Below are 26,046 nucleotides of genomic sequence, written 5' to 3'. Positions count from 1 at the left end.
CAGACGACGCACTGCATATTATTGATGCTGAGATAGGGATTATGACGAGTACTTGGCCTGTTTTCTCTTCACGCAACGTGTAGCGGGCTGGGATAATCCGCAGTGCGTCGTCTGTGCTGCTGACTCTGCGCAGGTATAATCTGCCCCTCGAATGAATGTCACAAATAAGTGTCTTCCTCTGCTGAACTGTTAGGACTTCCCAGACAATCCTTGGGGGAAAAGTCACGAATGCTAGTGGCAATTAAAGAGCGTGGATTCCACATTTACTTCAGATAGGCATATCGAGTCTACTGCAACCCAACTCAGTATCTGATACATATGACACAAAAAGAGTATAATACAACCCAAAATCAGTATCGTTTGCATGTGAACTCAAAAGCGCCTTCATGTTACATCAACAGAGTCAACTGCAACCGACACCAGAATAGTTCGCATGTGAACTCAAAAGAGTCTTTAACAACCAAAATCAGTATCGTTTGCATGTGAACTCAAAAGAGTCTTCAACAACCAAAATCAGTATCATTTGCATGACTGTGACCTCAAGTCTACTGTAACCAAAATCTGAATAGCTAGTCTACTACAACCAAAATAAGAGTAGTTTTGCATGTGAGCTCAAAAGAATCTACTGCAACCAAAATAAAAATAGTTTAAATGTATTCTCAAAATAGTGTTCTGCAACCAGAATCAGAACAGTTTACACGTGACTTCAAAAGATTCTCCTGCAACCAAAAATAAGTATAGTTCGCTTGTTACACCTAAGTTGTCGACTACACTGCAAGCAAAACAGAATTATTCACATACCACCAGAGCAGATGTGATACAACTGACTCCATCATCCTGAGTTGTTGCTTTGTACATCTCCAGACTGCGAAACGGCGACTGCTCACAATTGAGGACCATCACTGCACATACCCGGTACCAGCACACACCGTCAGGAGGCAGAGAGACAAGCAGATTAGATTTGATCTTACCAGACGTCTTGCATTTATAGGGGACTGTGTACTGAGAGGTAACACGACGAGTCTCTATTTGGATTTAAAAAACATTCACCGAAAGTTCGCGGATGACAAAAAAAGGAGGAAATTCAACTGTTGGTTAGATTAGCGGTTTGACGGGCGCAATGGCTTAGTGGTCAGACACCAGCTTACAAAGCGGGAGGTCGTGGGTTCGAATCCCGGCCGCGCCTGGTGGGTTAATTAAGGGTGGAGTTTTGTTCGATCTCCCAGGTCAACTTATGTGCAGACCTGCTAGTGCCTTATCCCCCTTTGTGTGTACACGCAAGCACAAGACCAAGTGTGCACGGAAATGATCCTGTTATCCATGTCAGAGTTCGGTGGGTTATAGAAACACGAAGATACCCAGCATGCTTCCTCCGAAAGCGGCGTATGGCTGCCTAAATTGCGGGGTAAAAACGGTCATACACGTACAAATCCACTCGTGCAAAAACATGGGTGTACGTGGGAGTTTCAGCCCACGAACGAAGAAGAAGAAGAAGAAGAAGAAGAAGAAGATCACCGGTTTCAAATGATGTTTCATCAATCTATTGTTTAAAGACGATCAGAAGAAACAATTTCATATAAAAAATATAAAAAAATAAAAACACACACACAACAATACAATGATAACAATCAGAAGCAAATTAATTGCTATGCCAGTTCCATACAATTTGAAGAAAATGATAATTTCCTACTTATTGATCCCACTGTGGCTTTGAAATGTGAATAGGATCAGCCAGACCTGAGCCATGTCTGGATTTCACGAAACCCCAAAAGTATCCAAAGTTGAAAAGCACTTATTTCCAAATCATTATATCTAAATTATATACTGTTTCATTTTTGACCCGTACTTGACCCCACTGTGACCTTCGACGAGAGTCAACCAGACTTGATCGCATCTGGAGGTCATCACTGTGTAAAATTTCAAACTTCAAAAAACGTCTGAGAAAAAATAAAGTTCCATGTTTTTCCAAATAATGAGTACGCTGTGAATTTGAATTTTTACTAGGGTCAACCACGCTTGCCTCATGTCTGGAGGTCATCACACCCTGGAAGCGTGTGAAGTTTTAAAGCTCTAGCATACAAAATGTCAAAAACAAAGATAATTTCCCATTTCTCAGCCCTGGCTTTAAGAACATTAGAAAAACTAATACTTTTCCTTTTTCGACCCGAACTGACTTGACCCCGCAGTGATCGCAGTTTACCAGGGTGAACCAGACTTAATGCATATCTGGAGGTCATCACACCTTGCAAGTGTACAACATTTTCCGTCTACGCACGGTCGGCCTAACACTTCTCCTTACTAAGGTGCAAGAGCATTAAAAGAAAGAAAACACCTTTCTGATAACAGAAACACGAATACATGCATGCACAAATATGAAGCCCCGGTGTCCGCTCGGCCAACAGCCCATAAAGTAACCATTTCAGCAATGACCCAAGACGACCCGACCCGGTCCCTAGCCCATTTCAGGTCTCCTCTAGCGGCCGGCAGCCATCTGTCTACACGCCCCCTCCCCCCCCCCCCCTGCATTTTTAATTTTTAAATTTTTTATTCAAAGCCGGGGTTTTCCCGTGTAACATGCCCCTAATTGCTTTGCCGTGAGGGCGTACAACTTTCATTTTCTCTCTCTCAGATAACAGATTTTTTTCTCTCTGTTTCTGAGCACCATTGCAGGTCTCACATACCTCCTCCTTCTCCCAGCACCATGTACGCTCGCCTCCTGAAGGCGTTGTAGATATAGTTTTCTATCAGCTGCAACAATTATGAAAAAACATTCAACATTTAAACAGTTATCATTGCAATGCTAAAGTAAGCATGCAATCATCGTATATGAACAGATCATTATAATAAGATGTTTGATGGGTTGTTGACAGACCAGCTTTTTTGTCGGTCTGAGGGGGAGCATAATTATCGTCTTTTGTTTCATATTTATTGACCAAGGCCGAAGCCGCGGTCAATAAATATGAAACAAAAGTCGATATGCCCCCCGAGGACCGACAAAAAAGCTGGTCTGACAACAAACCATCAAACATCGTTTTTGTCATCATTTTGGTAGTGAGAAAATAAGTGCCAAATCAACACAGGGAGCCATGCTTTGAAACACGAGTTCCGTTTTGATAACACATGATTTGGGGCCCCAGCACGTTGTTGCAATCAAAGCTGGCGTGTGAAAGCAACTTTCTGTGTTTTGAGTTCATAAAATGTTGGGATAAATACGTCAGGTTTGAGGATGCACAGTTCTGTAGGTTCATCTCAGTATTCCACCCCTCGGTTTTTTAGTTGTAAATATTAAGCTTAGTGATCGAATGTGGAAGCTACGTTGGGTCAAAGGTCACAGAAGATTTGCGTCGTGCAGCGAAGGAAAGAATCGCGATCTTGTTTCCGACTCATTGCCTCTTTGTTTTTCATTAGACCTGTCATTCTGCTTGAGAGGACGAGATGAACAGAGACAGACAGAGAGGACGAGATGAACAGAGACAGACAGAAAGGACTAGATGAACAGAGACAGACAGAGAGGACGAGATGAACAGAGACAGACAGAGAGGACGAGATGAACAGAGACAGATGGAGAGGAAGACTCACGCGCAGAGTTGTCATGGGGAACATGTAGCCCACCAAAGAGGCCGTGACAGGATTCAGGTGCCTCATTCCTCCATCCTGCCAAGGAAAGTATGCTAATAAGCTTCGTTTGTGGCAGAATTTGTGTTTCATACGTGCAACTCTGATTAAGGTAGAATTTATTTTGTAATGAAATCGAGAAAAAAAACAGGACCTTGAGTGTGTCACAAACATGTGAGTAGGATATTTGTGATGTGAAACACGTCGTGATTTTAACCTCCCTAAATATTGAATTGCGATGCGTAGGGTACAGGAGAAGCGTTATCACGGGTTTCGTGGGTTGCACGAGGAAATAGCTTTAGCTTGACATGAGTTGTGTTTACAAGTTTGAGAAATAGAGCTGGTTATGAACTAGAAAGATTACAGCGCCTAAGATTTTGAACCAGGAAGGTTGTCAGCGTGTGTCGGTCTTGTTCGGGGAACACGCACTCTTTCAAGAGACGGGTCTCTTGAGGTAAATGATTTACTATGTTGTATATTATTGAATCTTGAATACATAGCTGGAATGTAAATGTTAGTGTATACAAAGTGCACTAAATTCTAGTGTGAAGTTTTAAGAGAATTCTTGTTGTGATTGTATCACGGTTTTTGTTGGAAAATTTCTTGAACATAAATGTTGTTACGCATTTATGTTATGTTTAAGACGGTGATGCTATGTATGGTAGTGTTAACCATAGATTAAGTATAGCTTATATATTGACTGTGGACGGAATGTGAATGTAGAATGAACGAGAATGTATGAGATGATACATGACTGTTTAGGAAGAAGAGATGGTTTAAGAGATAGTTGTATTAAGATTTGGGTTAATTCTTTAGGAATTTCCATGAGGAGTTTTCCATGGCGTGTACGAGGGACGGACCTTACACGGGAGAATGTGGAGCGATGGTGGAGGAAGAGACCACATCGGCGCAGAGATGGCTAGACGGGGGAGTCCCCATCGTTACCAGTCGTAGAAACGACGGTGCTACTCACTAATGGCGGAATAGTCTTCCTCGGGGAGGAACGTGTGAAATATGCATAATAGCATTTACAAGGAGAGTGTGTTTCTTGGAAATCATCATCTACGTGGATTCAGCGGCACAAGGATGTGTAAATGACGACATGCAGTGAGCCGTGATACGAACTCGTGAGTGTCTGTAAACACCTTAACTTGTGCGCTAATCTATTACTGAGATGGCATCTTTATACCATGTATTTAATCACATGTTTGAGTAATTGCTATAAGATTGTGTGAACTGTGTGTTCGAGAGGTTGATTGTTATTGATGTATTGAAGTGAAGAATTGTGCTGTAATTTGTGAGGAATTAATATAGAGCTTAAACAATGACCACGAGTTGATTACTGGAAAATAAACCACGAGTGGGTATTTGCAGCCGCTTGGTAATTCACGAGTGTGCGGAGCACACGAGTGAATTACCAAGCGGCTGCAAATACCCACGAGTGGTTTATTTTCCAGTAATCAACGAGTTGTCGTCATTGTTTAAGCTATTTATACAAAGAACAACACGGGTCGAACATGCAGTCATGCAGACGACATTTTGTAGGCAATTTCATTTCAGCCTAATCACTCAGAGTGTCAAATGCGCGTCATTCAAATAGTCCCTATTGTTTTACTTTATTCTTATCCTCCGACTCGTCGGCATTATACTTGTCTCGTCTAAATATCGGACCCTATTGCTACGATTAAAACACAATAGCGTTTATATTCTGACATTACATTCTGTGTTAAAATCATGTTTTTGTCAGCAACAAGGACCAGAATGGTCCATGTCGTTGACTGATTGCAGACGACGGTTCCCTTTCCGCATGAAGCCACGGAAATAACCGAACATTGAAAAACCCACGGACATGTATTATACTCCGTCACGGCGGAGGGCTGACCGTGCACCCAAAAGCGGACTCTATCAAATGGGTATTTTTTGAAAGCTTGGGACCTGCCAAACATAAAAATCGATGTTAACAAAAAATATTCAAGGGCGCACTGTCTCTTCTCAGTCAGAATTCAACTATACCCTGAAGAGTGATGCACGAGCATTTCAGACGCTTGCCTCTGAAAAAAGAAGTTCTCAGCCAAATTACGAACTCAAACTGGTACGTTTTACATATAAATGTGTTAGTTGGTATCTTTTGATTATCACAAAACAATTTGCGACTGCTTTGGCCGAGGATGCTGGTGACAGTATCATTATTATGAACCCTAGCCTAAATTCAGGAAAGACATCGTCCAAAATGTAGGTAAGTTTTGATTAAAAATAAATTCACACAAGACTAGTATTGTTGTTTGGCTTCAATGGATATATTTTCGTCAAGTATGATGTCTTTACATAATATCTGTATAATATGAATGGATTTGAACCATATACTATGTCATTATGACCTTCCAATCTTCCTAACCCCCAGCCCAGTAAAGCGTGCGAGACGTTTCCTGAAAAAATGTCGCTTTGTGGTGCGAGTTCAGTGTGACATGATTAGTTTCCAGAACCCCATTTCTGACTTTCAAAATTTATCTACATACATTTAGCAATGCACGAGCAAAATATGACAACTTAATGGTGCCTTTTGGTTTAATGCTATGGTAAAATTGCTAGTGATAGTGTTTACAGCTTGAAACAAAACATAACAGATGGGAATAGTCTTCCTCAATCTGGTTCAGAGCATAATGTATTTCTATTTTCAGAGGTAGCATTATTTCTGATAAGAGCTAGAGCCAATATAATGATGCTGAATATTTGAAAAATGAACTTTGTGACTCATCTGAGTAGCAAGAGAGCCTTCGTGATCGTCAGCGTAAGGTTGGCTGTCTTCAAGGCAAATTCCTAGATGAACAACTTAACACTGCGTTCGATTATTCGCCCGTTTCTTAAGCTAGAGCTTTGAGACTTTACACGCGTCTAGGGCTACATGTACGCTTTACAATACGTAAAATATAGTTGACTCTCGCGTTATTTAAAGGTCACAACAAGGTCATTACCAGGCAAAAACGAGGGAAAACCGAGGGAAAGTACCATTTTCTGCAACTGTTTGCAAGAAAAAGATTTCAAATTCAATTGTTTCCTGGGATTAACGCATCTCTAGACATGACAATCATCCGATTATCAGACATCAATTGTGGAGGTCACGACAAGGTCATTACCGGGTAAAAACGAGGGAAACCCGAGGGAAAATACCATTTTCTGCAACTTGTGTGTAAGTAAAAGCTTTCAAACGCCATCTTCTTCTGGTATTGGCGCATCTCTAGGCATGACAATCATCTGATTAACAGTCCTCAATTTTCAAGGTCACAACAAGGTCATTACCAGATAGAACCGAGAGAAAACCGAAGGAAAATACCATTTTCTATAACTTTTTTGTAAGTAAGAGCTTATAAACTCCATCTTCTTCTGGGATTAGCGCTGATTTCAATGACCCTGAAGTCCGAGGAAAGTTTTCTTGGCCCATGCCTACTTTGAAGGTCATGACAAGGTCAAATTTACACGTTTTCTATTTGGGAATATCTTTTACGGTCAAATAAAATACTTTCTGGACGTCAGCTATTTTGGAAGCTAAAGCTTAATTACAACTTTACACACGTCTTGGGATTTATGAGACATAACGCAAATATTGTTGACTCTCGTAATATTTAAAGGTCACACAACAAGGTCATCACCAGGTAAAACCGAAGAAAAACTGAGGGAAAGTACCATTTTCTGCAACTGTTTGTAAGAATGAACTTTCAAATTCAATTGTTTCCTGGGATTAGCGCATCTCTAGACATGACAATCATCTGATTAACAGTCATGAATTGTGGAGGTCACGACAAGGTCATTACCGGGGAAAACCAAGGGAAAATACCATTTTCTGCAACTTGTGTGTAAGTAAATGCTTTCAAACTCCATCTTCTTCTGGTATTGGCGCATCTCTAGACATGTCATTTATCTGATTAACAGTCCTCAATTTTCAAGGTCACAACAAGGTCATTACCAGATCAAACCGAGGGAAAACAGAGGGAAAATACCATTTTCTGCAACTTTTTTGTAAGTAAGAGCTTATAAACTCCATTTTCTTTTGGGATTAGCGCTGATTTCAATGACCCTGAAGTCTTTGGAAAGTTTTCTTGACCCATGCAATGTTTGAAGGTCATGACAAGGATGGGATTTTACACACGTCTAGGGCATTATAAGACATGAAACAAATATTGTTGACTCTCGTAATATTTAAAGGTCACACAACAAGGTCATTACTGGATAAAACGACGGAAAATATATCAACTTTATGACTCGTCTGAGTGCCAGGACAGCCGGTGTGATCCTCAGAGTCAGGCTTGCAGACCGCAAGGCTATTGGTAGATGAACACCTTAACATTGACTTTTTCTTCTCTCTCCCCTTCTCTTCTACCCCTATTACATCCAGCCCCGCCCACCCCCCTAGAGCCCCTGTGGGCGAAGGAAGATGTCATGAATCTGCCTCAACAGCTTTAGCTTAGAAAATAGCCGAACACAAATAGAAAACGTGTAAACTTGACCTTGTCATGACCTTCAAACTAGGCATGGGCCAAGAAAACTTTCCTCGGACTTCAGGGTCATAGAAATCAGCGCTAATCCCAGAAGAAGATGGAGTTTATAAGCTCTTACTTACAAAAAAGTTATAGAAAATGGTATTTTTTCTCGGTTTTCTCTCGGTTCTATCTGGTAATGACCTGGTTGTGACCTTGAAAATTGGGGACTGTTAATCAGATGATTGTCATGCCTAGAGATGCGCCAATACCAGAAGAAGATGGAGTTTGAAAGCTTTTACTTTCACACAAGTTGCAGAAAATGATATTTTCCCTAGGTTTTCCCTCGTTTTTGCCTGGTAATGAGCTTGTCGTGACCTCCACAATTGATGTCTGATAATCGGATGATTGTCATGTCTAGAGATGCGTTAATCCCCCAAAAATAATTGAATTTGAAAGCTTTTTCTAACAAACAGTTGCAGAAAATGGTACTTTCAGTCGGTTTTCCCTCGTTTTTGCCTGGTAATGACCTTGGGTGACCTTTAAATAACGCGAGAGTCAACTATATTGTATGTATTGTAAAGCGTTCATGTAGCCCTAGACGCGTGTAAAGTTTCAAAGCTCTAGAAACGGGCGAATAATCGAACGCAGTGTTAAGTTGTTCATCTAGGAATTGCCTTGAAGACAGCCAGCCTTACGCTGACGATCACGAAGGCTCTTCTGCTACTCAGATGAGTCACAAAGTTCATTTTTCAAATATTCAGCATCATTATATTGGCTCTAGCTCTTATCAGAAATAATGCTACCTCTGAAAATAGAAATACATTATGCTCTGAACCAGATTGAGGAAGACTACTCTCCTCTGTTATGTTTTGTTTCAAGCTGTAAACACTATCACTAGGATTTTTTACCATAGCATTAAACCAAAAGGCACCATTAAGTTGTCATATTTTGCTCGTGCATTGCTAAATGTATGCAGATAAACTTCGAAAGTCAGAAATGGGGTTCTGGAAACTAATCATGTCACACTGAACTCGCACCACAAAGCGACATTTGTTCAGGAAACGTCTCGCACGCTTTACTGGGCTGGGGGTTAGGAAGATTGGAAGGTCATAGTGACATAGTATATGGTTCAAATCCATTCATATTTTACAGATATTATGTAAAGACATCATACTTGACGAAAATATATCCATTGAAGCCAAACAACAATACTAGTCTTGTGTGAATTTATTTTTTAATCAAAACTTACCTACATTTTGGACGACGTCTTTCCTAGATTTAGGGTAGGGTTCATAATAATGATACTGTCACCAGCATCCTCGGCCAAAGCAGTCGCAAATTGTTTTGTGATAATCAAAAGATACCAACTAACACATTTATATGTAAAACGTACCAGTTTGAGTTCGTAATTTGGCTGAGAACTTCTTTTTTCAGAGGCAAGCGTCTGAAATGCTCGTGCATCACTCTTCATGGTATAGTTGAATTTTGACTGAAAAGAGAAAGTGCGCCCGTGAATATTTCTTGTTAACATCGATTTTTATGTTCGGCAGGCCCCAAGCTTTCAAAAAATACCCATTTGGTTGAGTCCGCTTTTGGGTGCACGGTCAGCCCTCCGCCGTGACGGAGTATTACCGAGAAAACTCGGGATAACCGGATGTTTAGCATTACGTCAATATGCTAGGAATCATATGACGTCATGACGTATCATGCTTGCCTTCGTAGATTGTATGTTCGAAAGTCTGACTTCTGTTGTGAATTCGCGTGGTGAAGACTGCGGTAAATCTGTAGATGATAAGAGAACAAGGATTGTCTCAGAAGAAACGACTAAATGTTTCAGACCGGTAACTTCATTTCAACATTGCACTATATAATGGACGTTCTATGTGACGGGAGAGCTTGCTGATTTTGTGTTAAACATTGGAGAGATCGTCTGCTAGAATCAGAGATAGGTCGCTTCAGATTGCAGCTTCTGGAAATTTGCAAGGTTTGTTGCCTGTTAAAGAACTGGATTTTACACGTAATGTATGTCATGTACAGTAAGCAACAACAAAAACACACACAAAGCAAATGGCATCGTCTGTCGACTAGTCACAAAAACAAACCTGGCGAGGTATGCGTGTACTTTATACACGTCAGCCATTGTTGTTACAGTTTTGAGTCAACGTTGTATTCTTCCGCAACAGGGTCCAATCGTCTGGGTTTCAAATTATGTCATGTTCTAAAAATAAATTCTAGTATTGATTATTTTTTAGCCCTCTTTATTCTTACTTCGAGTAATCCACGTGTGATTTTGGTGTAATCAAAGTAGTTCGTTCTAATTTCTCACTTGTCTAAAATTAATCAACTAGATTTAATCCACCCCTCGGTTGCATTACAGGAGTTGTATAAAAGTCTGTATCCTCCCAAATTCTGTGTTTGAAGTGTGTAGTGCGAAGAGTGAAGAGTCAGTTTAATGATGTAGGGCAGAACACGAATACATAACAGTAACTCCTTTATTCGCACCATAATCCACTTCATGACAGAGTGTCAGACCCATTAAAATCCATATATAAATAAGGATAAGGCATAGTCGGAAACTTTTCAAATGCTGTTCCTACATTATCTACATTGTTGCTTCTAATTATTATTATTATTATTATTGTGATCATTTTTTATGCGCCTAATCTAGATATAGCCCTAGGCGCTTACATATTAATTTCCGCCGTTTGAAATGGAATTTTTTACAGACAGACAGACAAACACTGAAACAGACTTTTTTTTTTACACACAATATATAACGCATTCACATCGGCCAGTAAAGCTCGGTAACCTATTAGGCGAGCATTCACCTTTCACGGACTTTATTCCAAGTCAAACGGGTATTTGGTGGACCTTTTTATCTATGCCTATACAATTTTGCCATGAAAGACCCTTTTGTCAATCGTGGGATCTTTAACGTGCACACCCCAATGTACGGCGAATCCCCCCCCCCCCCCCCAATAAATGTGATAAATGAAGAAACTGACTAGAAAACGCTGTTCCTAGTGTCAAATCCTTTAGAATCCACATCAAGTGCTTTTCATGCAAGTTATTTCTGTCTGCTCCATAACTTTAATGAAAACGATTATGCTGAACCCACTTCAACACTGTTACCTCCTACTCCTCCCTCTCCCATTATCTCCGAATCACAACGGCGTCTTTACTCCCATATATGCCCAAATTTTTTTTTCAAACAAAAATTGCTTGTTTGCATGGTATTTGGTCTATAATTGACCTATTTCATACTCATTTGGAGTACAACTTTAAAATTAGTGATTTAGAAGACAAAACGTTACCGTCCCATATATGGGACAGTGGGCACGAGAGGGTAGGGGTTTTCTTACTTTCTCACATTACATAGAAAAGCAAAAATTACAGATGATCTGAACTTTTATTGAAATAAAATCATTCAAGATAACATAAACAAGTCACACAACTGATTTTTGAGCAATTGTTGCCTTTGATAAATGGGAAATAAACTGTTCATTCTAACATTTTGTACAGAATGAAACAAACTGTGAACACAATTCGACATTTCGTTTCTGACTCTGGAAACAGTCGGTGGCTTTTGTCATTTTGACTTCAATTCAACTGAAGAATAGAGTGTTGCAGTCGTGGTGAAGAACATCATTTAGTGTGATATTGCCGGAAGCATCGGTCATGAACCCCGACCTTGCATTTTGAGCAACGATGCTTGGTCTTCTTGCTGCAAGCTCCGCATCTCAGTTGTGTTGGCCATAATTCCACCAGATGGTCCAGTCGGTCAAACCTGATCTCTTCCAAGACCCGCTTGTCCACAGAAACGTGGCCTCTTTGACGGTCAGGTGCTGCATGGTGTGAAGCGCGGCCAAGGTAGACCCTGACAACTCGCCTGCGGATGGCGAGAAGATCCAGCGGGTTGTTCTTTGCAGCCTCAGTTGCTCGGTACAGATGCCACACCTGTTGGATACAGACGTCTAGGCAGTAGGCAAAGATGGCCCACCACCACTTCTTCGAGCGTATGGCAACCCTGTACTTGCCAACGTTCTGATCAGTGCGATCAACACCTCCCATGGTTTGGTTGTAGTGGCGAATCAGGAAGGGCTGTGGGAGTTGAACTTGCCTGGACTCTGACCTTGACCACCTCTTTGCCACCTGAAGTGGATGTACCCCAACCTTGTTTGAGACGACGTTCACGATATTGTTGTCGTTCCATCGCACGACAATGAGACCTGACTTTGTGTCTGTGGCATAGTCGAAGGTTCCTCTTGGCGTCTTCTGCATGTCTTTCACATCTCTCAGTGGGCAGTCTTCGAGACGATTTGCTCGGATTGTGCCTGTGCACGCCATGTTCTTTTCCGACAGCCGATCCACCAGTTTCAAACTCGTGAAAAGATTGTCAAACGTCAGGTGGAACGAGCATCTCTCCACTTCCTGCAGCTCGGCTATGAGATAAGAACCACCTCCCCTCCCATGCCAACGCCCGGGTACGCTGTCGGTTGTCCTGTGGCTCTTTGGTAGGGCTCGCACTGAACGATGTATCCCAGAGGAGTGGTCAGAACCCACATTTTGAACCCAAACCTGATTGGTTTACCACGAATGAATTGTTTAGCGCCATGCCTGCCGTAATACGGCACCATCGACTCGTCGATGCTGAGATTCTGCGTCTGAGTGGCCTTTACACAAGGTTAAGTCCAATCTTACTCTTTCTTCATCTGAAGACCTGTCATTCTCGGGTTCATAAAGTGGCTAGCGTTGACCATTCCTGACAACTGTGGCAGAAGCAGGCGCCCGCAGCTGACGGCCATTGAGGTTGGAGACTGTCTCTTCCCCGTCTTCTTCTCCGCTGTCTTCATCAGTGTCCTCAGTCACTGGAGGTGGCTCAATGAAGACAGAGGCTTCCTGGACACTGCTGTCATCTTCCAGCATTGATAAAACTTCGTTGACATTATAGAGTCTGGAAGACAAGAGAAGCAAATCCTTCTTTGTATGTGTTAAAAAACCCACCCCTCTCGTGCCCACGGTCCCATATATGGGACGGCACTTCAAACACTCACAGATGCAAGCAAAACTTTTTTTTAAACAATCCGCGAAATCCATATTCAGATAACATCAGTATCTCCATTATTTATTCTTTGTTTGATATATAAAAGTCCTTGGTAAAGAAAATAACAACTTACCTTTTACTGCTTGCCATTCTGCTCATCAATTCAGACCAAAAAATGCAAATGGCTGCACCTGTGTGAAACGGTAAGGGAGATACATCCCGTTCAACACGAAAACTCAGGGCCGGACCAAATGAGTTGTAAGGGGGGGGGGTTCCTCCTTGCAAGCGCGCGAACTAGGGGGGTCCGGGGGCATGCTCCCCCGGAAAATTTTTGAAAAACGGTTAAAATCTGTGCAATCTGGTGCATTCTGGGCCTTGTTTTGAGGGTTAAGAGCAGCATTGTTTTGGTGCTAAAACTAGTAAAAAAAAAAACCCACTCAAAGCAAGGTACATGCTTTTTCCAGGGGTGGGGTTCCGGAACCCCTGGAACCCCCCCCTGGGTCCGGCCCTGAAACTGGACACACGTAGCCTCCCTTGATATGTCTGGGGAATGATAACCACTTTATTGGGTTCAGTTAATTTATAATCTCCACTAAAAGGTAGCGTCCCATATATGGGACGGTGGGCACATATGGGTTAAACATATGAAGTTGTCCTTGCGACGTAATAGCACAAACAAACACTCTGCTACACGTACAGTCGAATTCCTCCCTCCCTCCTCCCCACACAAACCGTCCCTCCTCCCCACACAAACCGTCCCTCCTCCCCACACAAACCGTCCCTCCTCCCCACACAAACCGTCCCTCCTCCCCACACAAACCGTCCCTCCTCCCCACACAAACCGTCCCTCCTCCCCCTTTTAAGACCTTGCATTTCCAGTTGTTCCTCTTTTCATAACTTCTGTAAATTGACCTCCATTCAAAGAATCCTTCCCTTACAAAGCCTACATTTTAGGTGTGTTCATAACATCAGTGAATGAAGTTCCAATTTACCCCCCGCGGGTTAGGGGGAAGAATTTACCCGATGCTCCCCAGCATGTCGTAAGAGGCGACTAACGGATTCTGTTTCTCCTTTTACCCTTGTTACGTGTTTCTTGTATAGAATATAGTCAATGTTTGTAAAGATTTTAGTCAAGCAGTATGTAAGAAATGTTAAGTCCTTTGTACTGGAAACGTGCATTCTCCCAGTAAGGTCATATATTGTACTACGTTGCAAGCCCCCGGAGCAATTTTTTGATTAGTGCTGTTGTGAACAAGAAACAATTGACAAGTGGCTCTATCCCATCCCCCCCCCCCCCTTTCCCCGTCGCGATAAAACCTTGAATGGTTGAAAACGACGTTAAACACCAAAAAAAGAAAAGAAAAGAAAGAAAGTTCCAATTTAAGACTCCTTACATGTAAGACCTATTTTGCTTAGATTTGTTTGCTCTGAATGTGAAGGTGGTGCGTGCGTGTGTGTGTGTGTGTGTGTGTGTATGAGGGGGGGTACTGTACACCAGAGAGTCTGCAGCCTGAAGACGGTGATTTTAGAAACTATACAAACATGCGTCTACAATACCTACCTCTGTGACCACCATGATTCTGTTAGGATGGTCATCATAGCCTGACACCCGCTCCAGCTTGAAGACGTTCGAGTCCATCATGGCATAGTCATCGTAGAACTTAAAAAAACCAAGTCATTGTTTTCTCGTTATAATAATAATAATAATGCAAACTTTTATAGCGCTATTCTAGAAAAATGTCTACTCTTAGCGCTTTACAATACATACATCGACCAAGCATACTATACACGCACAGGCAAAGAAACCGACCAAACATAACCAACAAACTATACATGCACAGGCAAAGAAAGCGACCAAACATACAATACACGCACAGGCAAGATAACGACCAAACATAAACAAACATACTATGACCAAACATAACCAACATACTATACGCGCGCAGGCAAAGAGAACAATCAGCACATGTAATAATTACTGACAACTAATAATGCAGGCATACAATGACAGTCCAATACACAGCCTAAGCACAAGAACCACAGTAGGCTTCTATATAAAAACGTGTCAACGGTACTATTTACACACACACACACAGTGCTGACACAAAGCGCAGAAAATATATATACACGTTATTTTAGGCGCTAGGTAGGGGGTGAGGTGGGGCGAGATGGGGTGGGTGGGGAGATGCTGGGGGGGGGAAATCACTTGCGCTGAAAGAGGTGTGTTTTGAGATTTGTCTTGAATGTAGTGAGAGAATCTGTGTGTCTGAGAGGCAGTGGTAATCTATTCCAGGTCACAGGGGCTTGATAGGCGAAGGACCTCTCGCCACATGTTTTTGTTTGCACTGTGTGGAGTCGGAAGAGTCGAGTGTCGGCGGCGGAGCGAAGCTGACGAGAGGGGGTGTAGAGATTGAGGAGTTCTGACAAGTATTCTGGGGCAGAACCAGAAACGACGGCAAAAGAAAGAGAGGAGAGTTTGTATTCGATCCTTTTAGTGATTGGCAGCCAGTGTAGAGAGTGAAGAAGGGGTGTGGCGTGTTCATACTTGGAAGATTTGAAGACCAGGCGGGCAGCGTTATTTTGGATCCTTTGAAGTCTATCTAAAAGGTACTTAGGGAGACCGGCCAGAAGAGAATTGCAATAATCTATCTTTGAGAGGACTAAAGAACACACCAACGTTTTGGTTGCATCAGCGGTGAGGTAGTGACGGACTGAACTAATCTTGCGCAGCTCTAGATAGGCGGACTTGCAGATGTTAGAGATGTGTTTTTGGAAAGAGAGAGTTGGATCGAGAGTGACGCCAAGGCTGCGGACAGACGGAGAGAAAGAGATAGGTAGTTCGTTGACAGTGAGAGAGGCAGGAAGAGAAGGGTGATTAAGAAATTTCTTAGGACAGGCCAGCATAACTTCGGTTTTGTCACTATTTAACTGGAGTTTGTTTAAAGACATCCAATCACTGAGGTCCGCAATGCAATCCTGTGTCCGAGATACCAGATCGTCAACTTCAGCAAGGGGGGCAGACTGATGAAGCTGTGTATCATCAGCGAAACTCTCGTGCGACAACGCATGGCGACTGATAACATCGGACACAGGGGAGGCATATAGAACGAAAAGTATGGGGCCAAGCACGGACCCTTGCGGGACACCGTATTGGAGAGCTGAAGGTTGAGATTTGATGCCGTTGACACAAACGGTCTGCGTCCGGTTAGTAAGGTACAAACGAACCCAGGACAGGGCCAGATCATGAACACCAAAGGAGTGCTGAAGCCTGTGGAGCAGAATTTCGTGGTCTATCGTATCGAATGCGCTAGACAAGTCCAGTAGTGTTAGAATGGAGACCTGATTTTCGTCAAAGCTAAGAAGGATGTCGTTTACAATCTTCAGAAGTGCTGTCTCAGTACTATGGTTTTTCCTGTATGCAGACTGATGGGTGTTGAGAAGGTGGTTTTGCTCTAGGTGAGTGAGAAGTTGTGAAAGGACAATTTTTTCAGTGATTTTTGAAAGGAATGACAAGTTCGAAACGGGCCTAAAGTTTTTCAAGGAATTCTTGTCAAGTGAAGGTTTTTTGATGAGGGGCCTAACTATTGCAGGTTTGAATTCATCTGGGAATGTGCCGGAAGTAAGTTATACTTACAATCACACGTGAATGAAGTACTACAAGTTGACATCACTGTTCATTGGCTCTATCGACGCCCGTTTTTAACCGCTTGCTTCCCTTTATATAATAAACCATCCATAGATCGTTGTTCTCCCGAACAAAATCCTTTGCATGTCATCGAGAATAGAGGATTGTCGGTAGGGAAATCCTTTCATGCAAAGACGTCAGCGCCTTTCGGCGATTGGTCAATGCATTTCGTAGCCATAATGTCGGTCACGCTTGAAATAATCGCTACTTGATATTGCTTTCCAAACGTATACGAAGTGAATAGGAGCATAGGGTCAGTTATTAACTTAACTTGCCTCAAACTTAGCGATAAAAAGAACAGTACACATCCCCCGCGGGTTAGGGGGAAGAATTTACCCGATGCTCCCCAGCATGTCGTAAGAGGCGACTAACGGATTCTGTTTCTCTGTTTACCCTTGTTAAGTGTTTCTTGTATAGAATATAGTCAATTTTTTTGAAGATTTTAGTCAAGCAGTATGTAAGAAATGTTAAGTCCTTTGTACTGGAAACTTGCATTCTCCCAGTAAGGTAATACATTGTAGGCTACTACGTTGCAAGCCCCTGGAGCAAATATTTTATTTGTGCTTTTGTAAACAAGAAACAATTGACAAGTGGCTCTATCCCATCTCCCCCCTTTCCCCGTCGCGATATATAACCTTCGTGGTTGAAAACGACGTTAAACACCAAATAAATAAAGAAAGAAAGAGCAAATGTTTGATTAGTGTTTTTGTGAACAAGAAACAATTGACAAGTGGCTCTATCCCTTCTCCCCCCTTTCCCCGTCGCGATATAACCTTCGTGGTTGAAAACGACGTTAAACACCAAATAAAGAAAGAAAGAACAGTACACAAATACTAACGGAGAGACTCGGAAACTCGAGTCGAGTCACAACTGATCGCCCACGCTCGAGAACTCAAGTGTAGTATTTGAAGTTAAAATCTCTCTCGCTTACAGTGCGACAGAACAGCTCAGTTGGTAAAGCGCCCGATCGCTTTCCCTAACATACGTGGTCCCGGGTTCGATCCTCTTCGACGGCAATATGTTTTTTTTTTCTGAACTCGTAATTTTTGTATTTTCTTCGTTTTATTCATTTCATTCGTTTTGAATGATGTAATGAATCGAAATAATCAAAAAGTTGCATAATTATTGAGTACTTCCAGCGGGACAATTTTCACACAATTACCCATTCTATTTTTTACATTTAGTCAAGTTTTGACTAAATGTTTTAACATAGAGGGGGGAATCGAGACGAGGGTCGAGGTGTATGTGTGTGTGTGTCTGTGTGTCTGTGTGTCTGTGTGTGTGTGTGTAGACCGATTCAGACTAAACTACTGGGCCGATCTTTATGAAATTTGACATGAGAGTTCCTGGGTATGATATCCCCGGACGTTTTTTTTCATTTTTTCGATAAATACCTTTGATGACGTCATATCCGGCTTTTTGTAAAAGTTGAGGTGGCACTGTCACACCCTCATTTTTCAATTAAATTGATTGAAATTTTGGCAAAGCAATCTTCGACGAAGGCCGGAGTTTGGTATTGCATTTCAGTTTGGTGGCTTAAAAACTAATGAGTGAGTTTGGTCATTAAAAATCAGAAACTTGTAATTAAAATTATTTTTTTATTAAACGATCCAAAAACAATTTTATCTTATTTTTCGTCATTTTCTGATTCCAAAAACATATACATATGTTATATTTGGATTAAAAACAAGCTCTGAAAATTAAAAATATAAAAATTATGATCAAAATTAAATTTCCGAAATCGTTTTAAAAACTATTTCATCTTATTCCTTGTCGGTTCCTGATTCCAAAAACATATAGATATGATATGTTTGGATTAAAAACACGCTCAGAAAGTTAAAACGAAGAGAGGTACAGTAAAGCACAGCGCAATCGCTACCGCGCCAAACAGGCTCGTCACTTTCACTGCCTTTTGCACTAGCGGCGGACTACGTTCAGTTTCATTCTGTGAGTTCCACAGCTTGAGTAAATGTAGTAATTTCGCCTTACGCGACTTGTTTTTTAGTAACATCAGCTTTGGTGAAAATGTAATGCCCTATAAGCAACACCGCGACTACATGTAATGATGAGATCAAGAAAACGCACAAAACACAAATACGAACGGGAAAACCGACAAGTCAACAAATGCTCGATTCGAGAACCCGGGCACGTTGAAGTTATGTTGGCAGTTCAAGTTTTAGTTTTCACGCCTTCATTTTGTGTGCCTCGATGGCAGGGTGGTAAGACGTTTGCCTCGAGAGCCGGCAGTCTCGAGTACGAGTCCCTTAAGTGGCAAGACGTTTGTAAAACACTTTTTTTCAACTTTTTTTCTTCTTTTCTGAATTTTTTATTCTTGTATTTAATTCTTTTTGATTTAGCCCAAAGGTTTTCAGTCGTGTATTGAAAAACGAATATAGTGCGTGAGTTAGGGTTAGGGATAGACTTCTTTTGCAATAGAATAAAACAGAATAGAATAGAACAGAACAGAATAGAATAGAACAGCATACAATAGCATAGCATAGAATAGAATTGAATAGAATACAACACAACACAACACAGTTCAGAAACGAGGTATGATCCAGATAAAATGATTAAACCGCTATTATAAAATGTCTCTGATCATTGATCATTAAAAATAATGAATCATTAGAAAGGCCAAACATGTAACTGGCGTACCTCTAAGAGATAACGTCATTAGGTTGCTACGTCATAAATGACGAGGTTTTGGGTTAGACTTCAAACCGGGTCTTTTGTCAAGCACCATGACACACTTCACGTCTTTGAAAGAGTGTAGCTGGGTGATCATACAAAGAACATTTCTTCAAATTTGAAGAACGTTACATGAAAAAGCAACACGTTCCTGTTGCATGCGATCTGCTCAGTTTTCTTTTAACCCAGTAGACCCAAACTTTGGATGACTGTAGTCACTGATTATGAAACTTTGGTTTCCTTTTACTTTATTACCAGAGAACACAGAAACAAAGCGTGTCTGTTGCAAAATGAAGAGACGCACCAAGTTGCAAGCGAGGGTTTCAAAGCAGAAACAGGGCTCTTCGCTGTATTGTTCAACCACGGAAGTCCCGTTGCTGTCGATATTCTGTTTGCTAACAGCACTGTCATTGTCACTTACTATGCAGAACCCTTATTACCAAAACTTACTCACGAGTTCAGCAGTCAACGACCAAACTGCGAAAGCCAGAACACCATTTTTTCTCCATGATAATGCTAGTCTCGACAAAAGAAGGGCCGTTACTCAATTTTTCAAAGTCCAACATTTTTTAGGCAAAAATGGGATAATTTAATGATCCCATTTTTGACTCAAAAATTCTTCAGATCCGATTTAACCCCTTGTGTTTTCTGGTTATTCCCTCTTTGAAAATCAGACTGTTTGCCAAGAAGTTTCACGGCATCCAGGACCTCAAAAGAGCTGTGAAATCAGAGATTAAATGCAACCCCAAATAAGGCCATCTTAAGGCCTCTTCTAACTGGCTCGGACGCTTGTGACTTTCTATCGGTGTATAAGGAGAGTAGTTCTAATGGCTACTGTAATTTGGGCTAGATCCGCCAAAAAGTCTCTGGGAAAATCACATTTGATTATTTTGTTTGGATCAAACCTCGTAAATTTGCGATGCAATACAGTGCAATGCAAAACAATTAATTAATCCGTAATTTCAGTTAAAACTGACTGAATGTAAAAACCAACTAACCATACAAACGTACAAATATTTCCCCCAAAACATTCCTATGCCCATCACCGAAATAATTTATTTTTTATTTTTTATTTTTTTATCTAGTTAGATCGTGTACTTACCATTTCATACTCGTAGAGGACGATTGCGTTTTCCACCATGCACCAGAAGCCCCGCTTTCCTTTCTCGTTGGTCAGGCCCATTGTCGACATAGTGTCCCCGACTTGCACTTTCTGCAATGGCTGCGGCAGCAACAGCATTCAAGACATTACAGATATTTCCCTTTCATGTGTTGGCTGAAAAAAAGGTATAAGTTACTGTGCTTCACACTTCCGGGCGCATGGGGCCCCCAGTGTTTTCAGTCATACCTCAGGCATCTTATCAATGTAAGGGCAGGAGGTACCATAAAATACGCCGTTTTTCAATTCAAGTCATTTGACCACAACATTCATGAAACTGAACTATTTGTATTAGAATTTGGTGTGCATATGTTTGAATGTATGTAGAATAATACTATATGTTAAAAAAAAGAAAAAAACCTTTTGGATTGACATTGTAAAAAGTATTTAATGAAAAATAAGCAAAGCGATGAATCAAAACATGTTAGTTCACGGAAGACAAGACAATCTCAAAAACTATTCATCAGAATGATTTTAACTTTTGCAGAAATGCTTTAGATGTTCTGATAGTTGTTTTGTTCGAACGGATAAGCTCTAGAAAAAACAATAAAAGTGATAGAAATGTTGACTTTTTGGGTACATAATTTATGAACTGGAAAATGTGTATATCTTTTCCCTAGAGCTTATCCATTCGAATCATTTATCAGCATGTCTTAAACATTTCTGCAAAAGTTCAAATCATTCTGATGAATAGTTTTGAAATTATCTTGTCATCTAACATGTTTCTATTCAACGTTTTCCTTATTTTTCATTTACATATTTTTACTAAAGTCAATCTAAGACCAAATATTTTGGGACCATATGCTATAATTCTACATACATTAAAGCAAATGCACACCAACTTTTAACACAAACAGTTCAGTTTCATGAATGTTGTGGTCAAATGAGTTGAAGAGAAAAAACGCTGTATTTTATGGTAGCTCCTGCCCTTATTTCAAAAAGATACCAAGGAGTCGAAAACTGCGTTGTCCGGGCAGGATAGCGTGGTTTTCGATCAGGCTCACATCAGATCCCGTACGTGAACTAATAACGTCAACAGCTTACATGGAAGTCTAATAGTCTCGGCGAGAGGGCGAATTGATTGTTTTCGTTCGTGGGTACCTAAAACTAAAAGTCAAGATATTGTGTTTAATTACGTAAGGAAAGTGTAAAACATGGTATTTTGGGTCCATTTTGGCATACCACACAGAGCCTTTATCACGGGAAATGTTAATTACATTGTGGCGGGAGATACGAGCAGACAAACTGCACACAGTTTCGCTTGGTTGGCACTACTAAAGGTATGTGTAGTCATCTGTGAGGTAGTTGTGTAAAGCTTTTGACTGTTTATATAAACTTGGCCAAACAATTATTGCAACAAATTTCGCACCCAAATTATAGCATTTATTCCCGTGTCATTTAATTAAAACTTTGTATGCCAGTTAAGTCCGTTCACTGAACTTTCAGGATAACCTTTTGGATTAAATATTTCTTTTACCGAGATCACGCGACCGCCGCTCAAGTAAGGGTACCCTCAAAATCGACCAGACAAAAACGGAAGGGCCGAATGAAAAATCGACACAAAATCAGCATAGGCAAAACGTTGTAACTTTGACATACCCTGAACAGAACTACCTTGCGTATGTCGTGTGTTTATGTTATTTCTACTGCTGCAGAAGCCGATCGCAAGAGCGGTCAAAAACGGAACGGCCAGAACGACATACACGCTGAAACGGACATACAATCATGCAGACAAATGCAGACACAAAGGCAGACATACCGTTATGACGATACAGCCAGAACGGCATACACGCAGAAACAGACAAACAAGTATACAATCGACACAGACACACACACCGTTTTGAAGATACAAGCAGAACGACATACACACTGAAACAGACACACAAGCATACATACAAATGCAGGCACACAGGCAGACAGACCGTTCTGAAGATACAACCAGAACGACATACACGCCGAAACCGACACACAAACAGACAGACAAAGGCAGGCGCACAGGCAGACCCACCGTTTAGAAGATACAACCAGAACGACATACACGCCAAAACAGACACACAAACAGACAGACAAAGGCAGGCGCACAGGCAGACCCACCGTTTAGAAGATACAACCAGAACGACATACACGCCGAAACAGACACACAGACAGACAGACAAAGGCACACAGGCAGACACACCGTTTTGAAGATACAACCAGAACGACATACACGCCGAAACAGACACACAAACAGACAGACACAGGCACACAGGCAGACACACCGTTTTGAAGATACAGCCAGAACGACATACACGCCGAAACAGACACACAAACAGACAGACACAGGCACACAGGCAGACACACCGTTTTGAAGATACAGCTAGAACGACATACACGCCGAAACAGACACACAAACAGACAGACAAAGGCAGGCGCACAGGCAGACACAGGCACACAGGCAGACAGACCGTTCTGAAGATACAGCCAGAACGACATACACGCCGAAACACACACACAAACAGACAGACAAAGGCAGGCGCACAGGCAGACACACCGTTTTGAAGATACAGCCAGAACGACATACACGCCAAAACAGACACACAAGCAGACAAAAACAGGCACACAGGCAGGCACACCGGTTTGAACATACATCTAGAACGACATACACGCCGAAACAGACACACAAGCATACAGACACAGGCACACAGGCAGACACACCGTTTTGAAGATACAGCCAGAACGACATACACGCCGAAACAGACGCAAAAGCAGACAGACGCAGGCACAAAGGCAGACACACCGTTTTGAAGATGTCCATCCTCCAGATGAAAACCCAACCATCATCCGAGGCAGAAAACAGAAGACTCCTAGCGTTGCTCACACGGACATCTGAAAAAATGAGAGAAGCAGGAGAAAGAATGAACACAAAGTCCACTTTTTTCAATAGCCTAGATGCTGAATATTTCAAATGTTCCCAACATTCCCTTTCCATAGAATTTTGATATTTTGAAACTCCGAGTCGCAGAATTTGTGTGTACAGCCATATCACAAGCAAACGTACACTCTTGCATCCTCAAAGACCAAGTGGTGAAACCGACACATTTTGACAACACAGAAAATCACGTGTTTTCCAATGTGCAACACACAAGGCCCGATATGTGTTTGATTGACAACTTCACAAAGTCGTGCCTGCTTGTTGAGGTGTCTGTGCCTTTTGATGAATTTGTTGACGAGTGTTACATTAATAAGTTTGCTAAGTACCTTCCCCTTTGTCAGCGAATTAATGATTTAGGGTACAGCTGCAAAGTTATTGTGTGTGTTGTCGGTGCGCTCGGGTGTGTGAATAGAAGGTTTGTCAGCGGACTGATGCTAGCCGGACTGTCTGTGAGCCAAGCAAAAGCCATTGCGTGAGCGCTATGAACGGTTTACGAATAATCTGAAAACAAAGATGCTGCAGTACACAGTAACACTGCAACGTGTGAAAAGCAAAACAGTAAGACTCCCAGCCGAACTTACTTTGTATGACTCGATCCCAAAGAACCTTACATATATGTATGCTTGAGTTGTCCAAGAATTCATACACTGCAATACCAATACTTTTGCTCATAATACGCAGACATAGCATACTAGAGGAATACCCGGCTTCGCCGGGGTGAATCGCGAGACAGAGACAGACAGCGTGGCGGTTCACCACAATCACCTTTGAAGGCGAAGTCCTGTCAAACGGGATTGAGAATTTTAGAGCTTATTTCTTAGCCCTAAAGTATCTGTTATGGCTTCTCAAATGCCAGAACATACAGACAGACAAAAGCCGCTAGACCCCATCACAAACAGAACTCTACAATCCACAGGTGTGCCTACACACACACAAACACACACAGAAGCCGTATATATAATATATATGTATATCTATATCTATAAATATATAGAGATAGATGACAGTGTATTTTTCGCGTGGCTATAAATTGATTCGACCTTTTCACTCTTACAGTAAGGACAACTTACGGGTACATGCAAGGAAAGCCCACAACTTCTAAGGCGAACAACTCTGCAGAGTCTGCCGTGAAGGGCGACGGTAGTCTCCCTGTCACACTCGACCCCCTTTGAATGAACTTAAATCCCTCCCAGGTGGAATGGGAACAGCACGAAAATGATTCAGTGACCAAAACACCACAATCACCTTTGAAGGCGAAGTCCACTCAAACGGGATTGAGAATAACTGTTATGGCTTCTCGAAGGAAGGCCTGAACATACTGACACACAAAAGCCGCTAGACCACATCACAAACAGAACTCTACAATCCACAGGTGTTGCCCACACACACACACAAACACACACATACACACACACACGTATATCTATATCTATAAATGTATAGAGATAGATGACAGTGTATTTTTCGCGTGGCTATAAATTGATTCGACCTTTTCACTTTTACTATAAGGACAACTTACGGGTGCAATCGCGACATTCTAAAAATAGTAACGTAGTAACGGGAATATGGATTGACGCCACACGAAGGAAGGGAGATAAACGCTGAAAACACTGGAGAAGATAAGGAAGAGTTACTGGGAATGGATCCAGAGAAAAACCAAAATCGGTTCAGCGCTGCGCGCTGAGAGCACGTGTTGAAATATCTCATCGATGAGGTTGTGTCCGGGGTCTCTCTGAATAAGCCCACCAAATTTGAAGCAGATCCATCGAGAACTTTGGCCGTGCATCGCGCACAGATCACAGACACTAGTCGTATATATATATATATAGATGTATATATACATGTGTGTGTGTGTGTGTGTGTGTGTGTGTGTGTGTGTGTGTGTGTGTGTGTGTGTGTGTGTGTGTGTGTGTGTCATGCATGGTCGATTGGTCCATTAATCGTAAATTTCCGTTCCATGATAGTCTTATGTTTATAAAAGTGGTGTGTGCATGTCACTCTTTCTAAAGCTATATTCGCTGATTATGTTGCCTGTCACATTGTTTCATCAGTGAATAAAATCCTCTGATATGTATGTAAGCGTGTACGCTTATGAGCGTGAATGCGCACACGAATGCGTTGTGCAAAGGGGAAAACGCACCGACAATTTTTGTTTTGTGACCCTTGAAGCAATGGACCTCCGTGTAGATTTTTGGATTCCACACCTGAAATACACACATGACACAAACCTTAAAGGGGAAGTCTTTGCCGCGTAATCAAAGCGACCTACCTTTTCAGATCTAGCAAAGCATAAACATGGGACAAACCTATTTTTCCAAACTTGTGAAAAAAACTAATGACTGAAAATAAAACATCATAATTAATGATTGTAAGACCTACTAAAACATAAACGTGGGATATATACATGTCACTTGTGTATGCGTGTGGTTTTGCATGTAACCAATGACTCTTCTCCCTCCTCCTCTTCTC

General features: G+C 41.6%; 1 protein-coding gene across 1 annotated transcript in view; it reads right to left on the bottom strand.

Moving 5' to 3' along the window:
• LOC138953248 (uncharacterized) overlaps nt 1-25,779 on the bottom strand; it is a 231,007-nt gene extending 205,228 nt beyond the window's left edge. Inside the window, exons 1-7 of the mRNA XM_070325049.1 lie at nt 25,718-25,779; nt 23,443-23,531; nt 20,610-20,729; nt 14,696-14,794; nt 3,580-3,654; nt 2,682-2,748; nt 802-902 (exon numbers count right to left, since the gene is read on the bottom strand). Coding sequence (XP_070181150.1) covers nt 802-902; nt 2,682-2,748; nt 3,580-3,654; nt 14,696-14,794; nt 20,610-20,729; nt 23,443-23,460 — 480 coding nt within the window. The 5' untranslated portion in view covers nt 23,461-23,531; nt 25,718-25,779. The remainder of the gene's footprint in view (nt 1-801; nt 903-2,681; nt 2,749-3,579; nt 3,655-14,695; nt 14,795-20,609; nt 20,730-23,442; nt 23,532-25,717) is intronic.
• Between the last annotated feature and the right edge of the window lie 267 nt (nt 25,780-26,046).

This window comes from Littorina saxatilis, linkage group LG2 (genome assembly GCF_037325665.1).
Source record: "Littorina saxatilis isolate snail1 linkage group LG2, US_GU_Lsax_2.0, whole genome shotgun sequence".
In the NCBI taxonomy this organism is placed as follows: Eukaryota; Metazoa; Mollusca; class Gastropoda; order Littorinimorpha; family Littorinidae; genus Littorina; species Littorina saxatilis.
Note: the sequence above shows the minus strand (reverse complement) of the source record. Positions and strands in the feature narration are given on the sequence as shown.